Source organism: Heteronotia binoei, chromosome 6 (assembly GCF_032191835.1).
Source record: "Heteronotia binoei isolate CCM8104 ecotype False Entrance Well chromosome 6, APGP_CSIRO_Hbin_v1, whole genome shotgun sequence".
NCBI lineage: Eukaryota > Metazoa > Chordata > Lepidosauria > Squamata > Gekkonidae > Heteronotia > Heteronotia binoei.
In genome coordinates, this window is record NC_083228.1 from 101,335,954 (window position 1) to 101,348,304 (window position 12,351).

General features: G+C 38.1%; 1 protein-coding gene across 1 annotated transcript in view; it reads left to right on the forward strand.

The window, feature by feature from the left end:
* Nucleotides 1-12,351, forward strand: part of MFF (mitochondrial fission factor) — a 33,747-nt gene extending 21,396 nt beyond the window's left edge. Inside the window, exons 7-9 of the mRNA XM_060242222.1 lie at nucleotides 5,361-5,423; nucleotides 9,537-9,621; nucleotides 11,799-12,351. Of these exons, the coding sequence (XP_060098205.1) occupies nucleotides 5,361-5,423; nucleotides 9,537-9,621; nucleotides 11,799-11,930 (280 nt within the window). The 3' untranslated portion in view covers nucleotides 11,931-12,351. The remainder of the gene's footprint in view (nucleotides 1-5,360; nucleotides 5,424-9,536; nucleotides 9,622-11,798) is intronic.

Sequence of the window (12,351 nt, forward strand, 5' to 3'; positions counted from 1 at the left end):
TAGAGTAGTCCAGAACTAGCTCTCTCTCCATTGTGTAAATGGAACTTTACATGATTAAGAGATTCTTGTTAATTTCCACTGTTGGTAGTAGCGCTATGTACTCTATAGAAAAGTGCATGCAGAAATGTCCCATATTGTGAAGTGAATGGAGTGTGCTCCTGCTCACACATTCCATATGTACATAGTGACATTGGATTAGAATTTGTGGCTTGAATCCTCCAACAGTGTTCCACATGTACTTCACTTTGGCTGGAACATGGCTCACTTGCTCTAATGTTTGCACTTCCATTTGTGCAATGGCTCATTGAAAACCTCTAGTCTTGCACAAACAAAAGTGCTAGAGGCAGAGGAAGGGAACTTTGCTCTCATACCGAATGCATGATAGGATCCAAGCTACTGTGAACATATGCCTAATAACTTTACTTATGTCCTGATACCATGTGTACCACAAAATATAATACCGGGTAGTATATAAACTTTATAAAGGATACAGAGAACCACAATTAAATATATTATTTTTTTACTTAAAATACAAACCTGCTTAAAACTCTTGTGATGTTTTGTTTAAAATGAAAAGGTTGGGGAATAGTGAGATTTGGCAATGCAATTTTAAAAATAAAACATCATGAAAAAGTACAAGGATTCCAGCAGAAACTAAACATATAAACCAAAAATATAAAATGCTCTGGGTTTAGGGAAAAAATGAAATAGTTGGACATTGCAAGCTTCTCCCTATGACCCCATGTCTACCCGGATTGGTAATGGCTCTTCAGTGTAATATCCCCCTATGGCTGTGGGTTCCCAGGTTAGAGTACTCACTAGGCACGAGTTCTAAGGTCCATTCAGCAGAGACATGCTGGCTGAAAGCATCAACCCCTTATTTACAAGGTCACACAACTCTAGCAAGGAACAGCTTCTAACTGGCCATATAAATGCTGAAAAGTGAAACTGAGCTCCACTCCATTAAAATACATTGCAGGACAGACAAAGCTGCAAGGAAAACAAAGAATGGAGTAGTCTACCTGGCACAGAGACCTTAATGGAAAGTCCATTCCGCATTTTCTTTGCAAGCCCAGAATTGCTGCCTGCTTCAGTCTGCAAAGACAAGGAAGAAGGAGCTGGGAACTTTGGCAGCCTCAGAGCTTCAAAGAGTGAAGGCAGGAGAGAAAAGAGCCCCCTGGGCCTGATTGGGTGGACCGGTTCTGGCCTGTGGGACAGACATTTGACACCCCTATTTGTAAACTATGTGGAAAAAATGATTTTTCAGTTCCTTTACAAAGCTCATTTTTGGGAGGGAAAAAAACAGATATGTTCTTATTCCTGTTCAATACATTGTTCTGTTTTGAATAAAGTTTCTCTACTCTGCATGTAGGAATGTGAAATTTGGAACAATATCTCTCTTGCATGGCTGCAAATGCTGCTTATTTTGTAAGAATTCAAGCTATACTGTTGCTTTTCTTACAGTGAATTTTGGCTTTCTTCTGTTTCCTACAATATCTGGTTTTACTTCTGTTTTTTACTTTCCTCCATTCAAAATATTTTCTGATACTTTTTTTTTAAACCGGCTATGCACCTACTGCTTAGGTTGGATGCATGTTGTACTGGTAAAAAATGTTGCGAATTTATCACTGCTGGGTTAATTCTATGATAAACTAACTTCTCTGTTTACATGTTTTTTCTCTCCCCTGCGATATTCCCTAAGGGGAAAACTGACTTTATGGGATGTTACTGGTATAGGGCAAACTACCTGAAGTGGACAAGATACATCTTGACACATCTGAAAGATATCTATAACAATGAATACTTGTATCACCGTACAAGTATGTTATCTCCAGAATATTGATAAACATGCCTGGGGGCAGTGACTACTTAGTGGTTTAGTGCTAAATTAATCCTGTTCATATTTCCCATTACCTCTTTTTATTTAATTTAACTTGGACAATGAAAACAAGTCAGTTAAACTTTCATTTTTAACAACCTAGTTTTGTAATTTGCAAGAAATAAAAGATAGTTGCTCTAGGATGGTTTCATTTTCTAATATCAGAAATAGCTAAATACAATGTTTACAATAAGGGACACTGTGATTAGAGGAGGGGGAAATATAAACATGACCTTTAAGAGGGAGATATAGTAAAGCAGAGTCAGAAGAGAGTGAGTCGGCTAGTGATTATTTCCTTTTTTCTTTTCTTTTTTTGCCATAATTCCTTTGGAAATGCTTGCAAAGCTTTAATAATCTCTCCCTGTATTCCAACTTTGCTCCGCTGGACATCACCTTTTGGTTGTCTCCTCCACCCAAGGTTTCTTTTTTGGCATCTGCTAGAGTCCATTACTTTGAACTTGTGATTGCACTTAATGGAACATGCTTCCTCTAGAAGTTTTCAAAGAAAATGCTGCAAGTTTGCTTGCAAGTGTTTAGTGGAACCCAAGCAGCAAATGGCGGTTCACTGTATAGTGTTGGTAGGTATGATATGTTTTTCAATAATGGTTTTAATGGAACAACTTCTAAGCCACCTTGACCTCCAAAGGGGCAAGTGGAATATAAATGTTTAAATAAATGAATAGCATTAACTAAAACTTTGATAAACTGGAAGAAGTATGTAGAAAGACCTAAAGCTGTTGCCAAACGCTGCTGTGTGGAACGTTAATTCTTGAAGTAGTTAGGAGTGAAATATTTATTATAATGAAGCATTCATTTAATTTTTTGAAAGCGAAGCAGTGTTTTCCAATCAACAAATGTGATCATTAGATCATGGGGAATCATAGCTCCAATTATAGGTCCCATGCTTTGCATGCAATAAGATTTCTAGTTCAATCCCTGTCATCTCCAGGTACATGAGCAGCTGCCAGTTTTAATTTTCCATCAGCAATGTGATATAAGAAGCTAGAGTTGTAGATTCTTGAACCTGCCATCTGCCTCAGTATTCCACCTACACTTTTTGTTCTAGACAGTTGTCTTCTTTTAAAAAGCAGTGTGTTCCTCATTTGTGAGGGGTAAGAGACAGTGGGGAAGGCTGCTTCTTCACCTCTACACTTCCTAACCAAAAAGTTAAGCTGGTAAATGTATATCATCTTCTCGCCATTTTTTCTTAAAACTGGAACCAGTTGTCCACAAACAGCACAGAAGTCCAGATTTTCAAATGTTAATCATTTGAAAATCATCTTAATAGCACCCATTTCATATAAGTAGTGTGGACATCCTTGTATAACACCTCACTCAATGGCTTATCCCTTAATGATAAGAGGTGAATGTCTTGATTCTTTCTGTTTAAAATGGTATGTGTGAGGTGATGTTGGATGATACAAAAACTATATGTATGATTTTGGGCTGTATCAACAAAAGTGTAGTGTCCTGATCACACAAAGTGATGGTGTTGCTTTACTCTGCTCTGGTTAGACCTTACTGGTTAGACCGTATTGTGCTCAGTTTTGGGTACCACAATTAAAGAAGGATATAGACAAGTTGGAACATGTCCAGAGGAAGACAATGAAGATGGTGAGGTGTCTGGGGGCCAAGTCCTGTGAGGAAAGGCTGAAGGAGCTGGGTATGTTTAGCCTGGAGAGGAGATGACTGAGAGGTGATATGATCACCGTCTTTAAGTACTTGAAGAGTTGTTTTCCATACTGAAATATTTCTTTGAATATATTTTAAATATTCTAATAGTACAGTGATGGAAAGTTGTACCAAAGCTGAAAAACTTGAAGGAAAAATATGCTAGCACATATAGTAACAGTTTCTGTGACAAACAGCATTGAGGAAGGAAAGGGGGGTTAGGTAGGAAACTGGTTGCAGAAGAAATTATTAGTGGTCTGTCTCTGACTAGCATTTAGGTACCATTTCCCTTTCCTTTCAGATCTGTGTCCTTCTTTCTGAGCCCTAGCCCTTTACAAATTTGGCCACCAATTACTCTGAATTTGTGGGTTTATTTATTTATATTAACGTGTGTATTGGTTGTTTACAGGATGAGATTGGCTGTCATTTCAGACCAAGCAGGAATGTTTAGGGACTGTCTTAATTTGTCATGAGAGAGCCCTTACTTTCACTTGCTTCATTCTGCATGGAGCTTAAAGCTTATTTAAACAGACCTGATTAGAGCAGACTGGTGAGGTTCTAACTCAGAAGGCAAGTTTGGTGTGGCTTGGTGGTTGTGAGTTTAATTCCTTCAGTATCACTGCGGCTGATTGGTGGATTGTTTATTGTTGACTCTAGCAGTTGGGTGGGTTGGGGAGGGGGATGCCTTTTCTTATTAGTGGACTCAACCAGATCCTTAGTTCCTGGAGCAGCATGTTGTGGAAAGGCTTAGCACCTCATGGCATTGGTATGTGTGGAGGCTAAAAGAAATGAAGCTGACAGTAATGCTAGCCAAGAGTGGAACCAGGGTGGATGCAACTCACATTTTGGTATGCCACTTGATGGCAGCAATTCACATCAGAGTTAGATTTTTTTAAAAAAAAATCAATCTCCCATTAGCTACTAAGATGTGACCATGGCATGGTGTTTAGCAGAGGCAAAAGGTCATTGTTGAATCTTTGTTAGAATGCTTTACATGTTACCTATGTTTTAAATTATGAAATGAACAAGGTGAGCACCAAAATATAATTACTTTCCGTTTCTGCTGAACAAGGTTAATGAAATACAGGGAATGTGGAGAAATTAGAGAGTGGGCCATTGCACTTATATTAGCTTTTAACTGTATGGTCTCTCCTTTGTCCTACTTCATTCTTGGACCCTTTAGAAAAGTCAATGACATTACTTAATGTAGTAATAATATTTAAAACAAATTTTTGAAAAGAGTAGGGGGTTTATTAAAGCGTTATTGTGGAGGAACCAACTGCCCCCTTAAAGTACCTAAAGAATAAAAATCTGCACTGTGTTGTTGTGATTTATGGAAGTATAAATCCTCTTAGATCTTCTAAGTGGTTTATTCTCATATACTCACTATCCTCTGTTTAATGTGACAAGACGACCACTGTTGGCAAAGCCATTCTTTTAGTCTTGCATGCTGAACTGTGTAAAATCCCCTTTTCTGTCTTTAACATTTTAAATCCTATCACTTAGAAGACAAATCTGTACAATGTAAGACATCTTTGTGCAAATCTCAGTTCTGAATATCTTCCTCAAAATATGAGAAAAAATGCGGATTGTTAAGATTCCCCTCATTTTAATAACAATAATTAGTATTTATAAATGAAGTGTCTTAGAAATGAGATTATACTGTGTCATATTTCAGTACAATATAATAGAGATACTCTTAACAATTTTGACTGTGGGTTTTGTTTTGTTATGTTTCTCTCTTTCTCTCTCTCTCTGCCATGTTTCCTGCTTTGGTCTTGTGTTTTCTGTCTACAAAAATTTGCCCTAGGCCAGTGTTACGTGGTGGGTCGTCTGCTGTCACTTCCTCTAACCTTCTTCATGACAACACCAGGTAAACTTGCACTTAGTCAGTCACAGTATCCTATATTCCTCTCTCTCAGAACCTGAGAATGACCACGTCCCAGCTGTATTTCCTCAGAATTAAGCTGCAGAGAGTTCAGCAGGGCTAGCATTCTGGGATGATTTGATTCCCCTGTTCCGTCACAGAAGCCTGCCACGTCCCCTTTGGCAAGTCACAATCTCTCAATCTCACCCTCACAAAGTGGTGGTTGTGAGGATTAAGTGGAAGGATGATGGAACAAATGAAATGCTGCTTTGATTCCCTGATCAGGGAGAAAAGTGGGATAAAAAAATTTTAAAGCATAAATAAGCTTACTTCCTGATAGTTCAGTCTGGGCACACTGAAAAAACATGCATACCTGAGTGGCCTCTCCTTTCTTGTTCTGAGTACTCAGCTGTTCACCGTTTGTTGCAAAATCCTTTCACTGACATGTCTTTTGCTCAGAATAGTTCATACTGTTTTCAGGTGCCTAATCCTATGCAAGAGAAGTAATTGTTCAATTTCTTATTGATGTTAGCATTAAAGGGCATTTCAGTTGGGCAATTTCCTTTCAAAATGATTAATACATTGATATGCTATTAAACCAGTTTAACAGGACATTACAAATTAAATTTGCGTAGAGTTCTTAAGGCTTGCTAGATAGATACATAAAACAAAGTTTTATATTTGAAACCTGTTGAAGTTAAATGGTACTTTTTCAAATAATGCCTGTGGATTGTTGTGCACAACTCATGCCTTCTTTTCTTTCCTGCTGAATCAGACCAGTGGTCCATCTAGTTTAGCATCCTGTTTCATACAGGAGCCAACCAGCCAACCAATTGCCCTGGAGGGCCAACAAACAAGGCACAGAGGCCAAAGTTCCTTGATGTTGTCTGCTAGCACTAGGTTTGAGAGGTTAATGCCTTTGAAAGTGGAAATTTCCTTCACTAATCATGGCTAGTAATCATTGATGGACTGCTCTTCCATGAATATGTCCAAACCCCTTTTAAAGCAATCTGTGCTCATGGCCCTCACTACCTCTGCTGGCAGTGAGTTCCACAATTTTAATCATTTGTTGAAGAAAGAAGTTTTTCCTTTTGTCCTGTATCTGTTGCCCATCATCCATTTCATTGGTTTGCCCCTATTAGTATTATTGAAAAGGGAACCAAAGCTCCATCTATCCACTTTCTTTACTCCATGTATGATGTTAGAAACCTGTATCATGTCCCCCTAAACTAAAAAGTCTGAGAATTTCCTAATAGGAAATTTCTCTCTCATCATCTTGGTCTTCCTATTTTGCACTTTTTCCAGGTCTCCAGTATCATTTTCAAGCTATGGCAACCCAAATTGCACATAGTATTACAAATAAGATCACAGCATAGCCATGTACAAGGGAATTACAATGTTTGCCTTTTATTCCCAATTCCTTTCCTAATAATCCATAACATGGAGTTTGACTTTTTTTTACTTCAGTGGCTAACTGTATCGAGTTTGATCATACCAAAGGGTTGATTCTCTCTGCATTTGAGATTTTTACCATCTCCCTCTCTACTCTTCAGGATGGATATCAATGTGCAAAAAATATTTGTGTAAGAATTGCTATTTGGTGCAAATGCTGAAAAATTATGTTTTTTACTCTACTACCCAAGAAAATTGGGAAGAGATGGATATGAGGGTTTCTGGGTTTTCTATTGTTTTGGTTTTTGAGTGCACATAAAATGTAATAGAATAGGAAGATGGCTAGGATATTTCTATTTCATCTGCTTTATTTATAGCACCACAGTGTTTAGAAAAGGTTATAAACTGTTGTGTAAGATGGAAATTAGTTATCCTTTATAATGGCAGTACCTAACAGACCACTCAAGCATCTTGGTAACAGCATATCTGAAACTAATGAAAAACCGAATGTTCCAGACTAGTGCAGAAATGTGATAGGTAGGTTTCTTATTTGAGATTATAATAAGAAACAAAAGAAAATTGAGTAACTTTCATGATCACCTTAATGTTCAGGGCAGAATAGGAACGTTGCTAGGATAACCCCTTGTAATAGCTAATCAAGACAAATAAAAATAGCTTTCTCACAAGTAGACAAGGAAGCATTTGTTAATGGGGAGTTAGTTTCCCTCTTTCCTCTCCCCAGTTTTTCTGGCCATCAGTATGTCACAAAGCACTCTCATAAGGATGTACTGGCAGGTGAGATAAAGAAAGAGCATTAAAAGGTGGTGATTTTATGTATTTTATATGAAAGATTTTAAGTGGTTTTTGGCTACAAGTGACCTAGCTTCTTCCAACATTCTTTCCCAGGCTACAAGTGACCTAGCTTCTTCCAATATTGTTTTACTGACACCTGTTTCACCAAGCATAAAATACTCTGGATGCATTCAGACATTGCAAACCAGCATTTTGTTCAGAAGCTGGATGAAAAGATATTGCTGTTGCCTACATACCAGGTTTCTAAAGAAGGATTAAAATGTGGCTTAAAATTCTGATCTTTAAAATTCTGATCTGAACTACTTTGTTTATTTACTGAGTTCAGACATCAGAGTTTGTTTCAAATCAGGAAGTCTTCAATCTGCATACCATATAAAAGAGAGGAGGCATATGAGTTTAAGAACTTCCTGACTTATTCATACCACAAACTAACCATTCTTTCTTCAAGTGGTCAGAATATAGCCTTTGTGCACAAGTAAATAATAACAAAAATTGACAACTCGGATTCTTTTTCATTCTGGTGAGCTACAAGGGTATTCACAGTCTTCTTCACATATGTGAGACCCTAGTTTCTGTCTTTGTTTCATAACACTTACAGACCAGTTCAAGCCATTTATATAGACAACAGGTCTTGTATAGCTCTGTTAAGATATTGTATGAAATGAGGCATACTAAACATTAAAAAAAATTCCTTAATGGACTCTTCTTAAATCAGTTTATTAATATATAAGCATGTTTATATTGAATATTTAAAATAAAAGGATTGTTAAAATTGAAAGCTAAAATCAACCATTACAAAGAGACTGTGGTTAAAATACTGTGTTTTTTTCATTGTCCAAGCTCATAAAAATTCACACTGATATCAGCAGAATAATGGGTGGAGAGTGGGGATTCATAACGCCTCCTTTATTTTTACGTTAATTATAGTCTGCCCTTCTCACTGTGACTCAAGGCAGACTACATAGTGTAGGCTAATGCAATCAAAAGGATGGTACATCCAATAAACAGTACAGTAGGATTCCTTTTTGTTTATAACAGGTAGCATAGAAACTTGAACATTAAAGGCTAGATTTTTTAAAAAAAACAGGAAGTTTCTCATTATGATACTTTAGACACTATAATCCCTATAGTTGTTTTTAAATATATACATATATATAGCAGAAATGTGCATTGATCATATCATGTCTTCTTTAAAACCTTATCCTTAAGAGGAATTATGCTAAATATAAATGCTTGTTTCCACAGTTTGAGCATGAATTTTTTTCACTTATTGCAGCTTGTAAAAATAAGAAAATGTTATTAAAACTCCTGAAAACTGTCAGGAAATCCACTTGAGGCAAGTGCAGGTGCATCTTTGTACTGATGTACAGAAAGAAACTAGGAAGATAAGTAATAAATGGGTTGAATTTGTGAAATAGTAATAGAAAACCATACAGAGAGAGGAATTTAGCAATTTGTATTTATATTGGTTTGAACAGTAAACCTGTATATGTACAAACAAAAATAAGTATCCTGATAGATCAGTGGGCTTAAACTGAAGTTACTCTTCATAAAAGGGCAAAGTAAGACTTACTGATGAAAAGCATTTCTTTAAAAAAAAAGCTTTGATATTTAAATGTTTGTTTAAACCAAAAGAAATGTGTATTTTGAGTGGATCCTTTAATGTTCCAAAGAAATTCAGTGTGACTAAAGAGGAACTGTGGATTTCCCTTTTCAGCTGTAGCCTCTTGGAGTACACTGAAAGTAACTGTGCAAAGTTCCCCAACTTTATAGCGAGGGCAGGGGCTGCAGTGAGAATTTATGGGACTGAAATGCCTCAGTACATGTATGAAATGCCATATCTGGCCCATTGGGCCCTTTTGCCTGTAATTCCTTCTCTGTTTGTATACTACTGAAACATATTATCTTTCATAGATACGGTCTTTCAACTGTGGATACAACATTTGAGGGAACACCAGAAGATACGACAGTTGTGGATGCTGCTTCTTTAAGACGACAGGTACTTGTAGTTGTGTATGTATGTCTCTTACCAGTGATGTAGTAAATGCTGTTCTCTGTTAAGATCATGAATATGTGACTGTTAAGATCATGAATATGTGAGATGCAAAGGGAAAAATATTAAATTAGCACTAGAATTTGGAACTACAAATGAAACTTTTTAATATGGAACACGAAGAGATCATAATAATGCCACTTTATGCATTTATTGTTTGTTTAAACCAGGGGTGTCAAACATGCAGTTCAGGGGCTGAATCAGGCCCCCAGAGGGCTCCTATTAGGCCGCTGAGCAACTGGCCAGTTTGGTGTAGTGGTTAAGTGTGCGGACTCTTATCTGGGAGGACCAGGTTTGATTCCCTACTCTTCAGCTTGCAGCTGCTGGAATGGCCTTGGGTCAGCCATAGCTCTGTCAGAGGTTGTCCTTGAAAGGGCAGCTGCTGTGAGAGTCTCTCAGCCCCACCCACCTCACAGGGTGCCTGTTGTGAGAGGAAGGTAAAGGAGATTGTGAGCCGCTCTGAGACTCTTCAGAGTGGAGGACGGGATATAAATCCAATATCTTCTTCTTGGCTGTCATTTGCTTTCTTCTCCCGCTCTCTTGTTTCCTTCTGCATCATATCTTACTTTGCCAGGCTTGCTCAATCGCACAGGAGCTTCAGAGCAAAACTTCTGTTTTCTCCATTGGCTGAGGCTCCTCCCTTGGGGAGGAATGGGGGAGGAATAGCTTGCTTTGCCAGGCTCTCTCAATTGCATAGCAGAGTTACTGAGCCAAGCCTCTTTTCCTTCTATTGGCTGAGGCTCCTCCACCCAGTCCGCTGGGGAAGGAATGAAAGAGTCAGAGCTTCCTTTGCCCAGTTCCCTGGATCCTATGGGAGAAATACAAAGAAAGCATCTTTAAAACCAATGAGTGCTAACGTTTTAAGTTTTCAAAAATATATATTTTTGTTTGTCTATGTTCTTTTTAAAATTTATATCTCTGCTACCTGATCTTTAATAGGTACACACATGGCCCTGGCCCGGCATGGCTCAGCCCAACCTGACATGGTCCAGCCCAACAAGGTCTCATTTATGTCAGATTCGGCCCCCATAACAAATGAGTTCAACACCTCTGGTTTAAACCATTCATGCCCCACCTTTTGATTAGAATCTTCAAAATAGCTTTAAAAATTAAGAACTAAGATACAGACTAAAACTACATAGAAGAATAGCAAACAAAAGAAAGCAGCAGGAGACTGTCATAGCAGTACAGAAAAGATGATGGGTTGGATTCAAAATCCCACAAGAAGAGCTCTGCTCATGAAATGGATCTGTCTCATACCAGTTTTCCACAGCTCCTGCACCACTTTCACAGTTGCTTCTAAAGGCCAGGGGGTTCAATCTAGAGGGCTGCATCTTGAGCAGGAAATTTGTGGACATTTGTAAAACCCATTCAAAAAGAATCCAATCAACTACCCATAGTGATTCATATCAAGGTTCTATAGCTATCTACCTTCTTCCAGGGCCTTGGAAGAAGATTTTAACATTTACAGGTTCATTGGTTTCTAGTTCATTTCTGGCCTAGATTCATATCTTAGTTTTGACTTTTAACCTTCTAAGTGGTCTGGGACCTGTTTGTTTAGCAGTCTTTGATATTTGACACCTCCCAAACCTCTTCCCCATTCCTTAAAAGTTGCCTGCCTAAAATTAAGAGGTGGGGGAGTAGTGGGATTTGTCAATGCAATTTGGTGGTGGCTCTGCAGGCAGAGTTGCAGGGGTTTTTTTATAGTTTGAGATGGGAGAGGCTTGAAGGCCCTTTGGCAATAATGGGAGCCAGGAATGCAAATCAACATGCTTGGGCTCCATTGAAATACATTGCAGAACAAAAAAGTTGCAAAGAAAATGTGGGATTGGATTTTCCATTAAGGTCTCTAAGGGCCAGATAGACTAGTCTGGGAATGGAAAATCCATTCTGCATTTTCTTTGCAACTTTTTTTTTGTGTTGCAGTGTATTGGACAGGAACCCAGAGGAGCTTCTGCAGGGAAAAAGAGTGGGGAAGTTCAGCAGTCTTGCCCTCTCCTTCCTGTGATTAACGGATAGGATTAAAGCCCTTGGTGGCATGCTTCTGTCCCACAGGCCATAGGTTTGTCACCCCTATGCTAAGCAATCAAGCTAAAAGACATTTTCTTTCCCCCTTATTTTAGATAATCAAACTTAATCGCCGTCTACAGCTACTGGAAGAAGAAAACAAAGAACGTGCTAAAAGAGAAATGATCATGTACTCAATTACAGTAGCATTCTGGCTACTAAATACTTGGCTTTGGTTTCGGCGCTAGAGATGGCCATCCCACTTCAAAAGATTTGACAGTGGAAAAAATATAGAGAATTTGCAAAGTCCTTTGTTTCTGTCTCTGAATTGTATGGTGATTTATGACCCATGCCCTGGAAAACCTGCTCCTGTGAACAGCTATAACATTACAGTGTTAAAGGGATGTCTGGATGACTATTTATTTTTTCAGATTTGTGGTAACATTCTGTTATGTTCCTTTTGCATGTCTTGATGTACATTTGGATGAATTATTTTGCAAAGGGAATTGCTTCCATTTCAAACTAGTGAAGGCATCCTTGTAGACAATTCTGTCTAGTGTAGAAGGAATACAAAAGCAAATTTGTGAAATTAACCTGCAAACTGTCATAATTTAAAGTATGGGTTTCTTATTGTTATTCCATTATTAAACGCAGCACCTTTATAGCTAA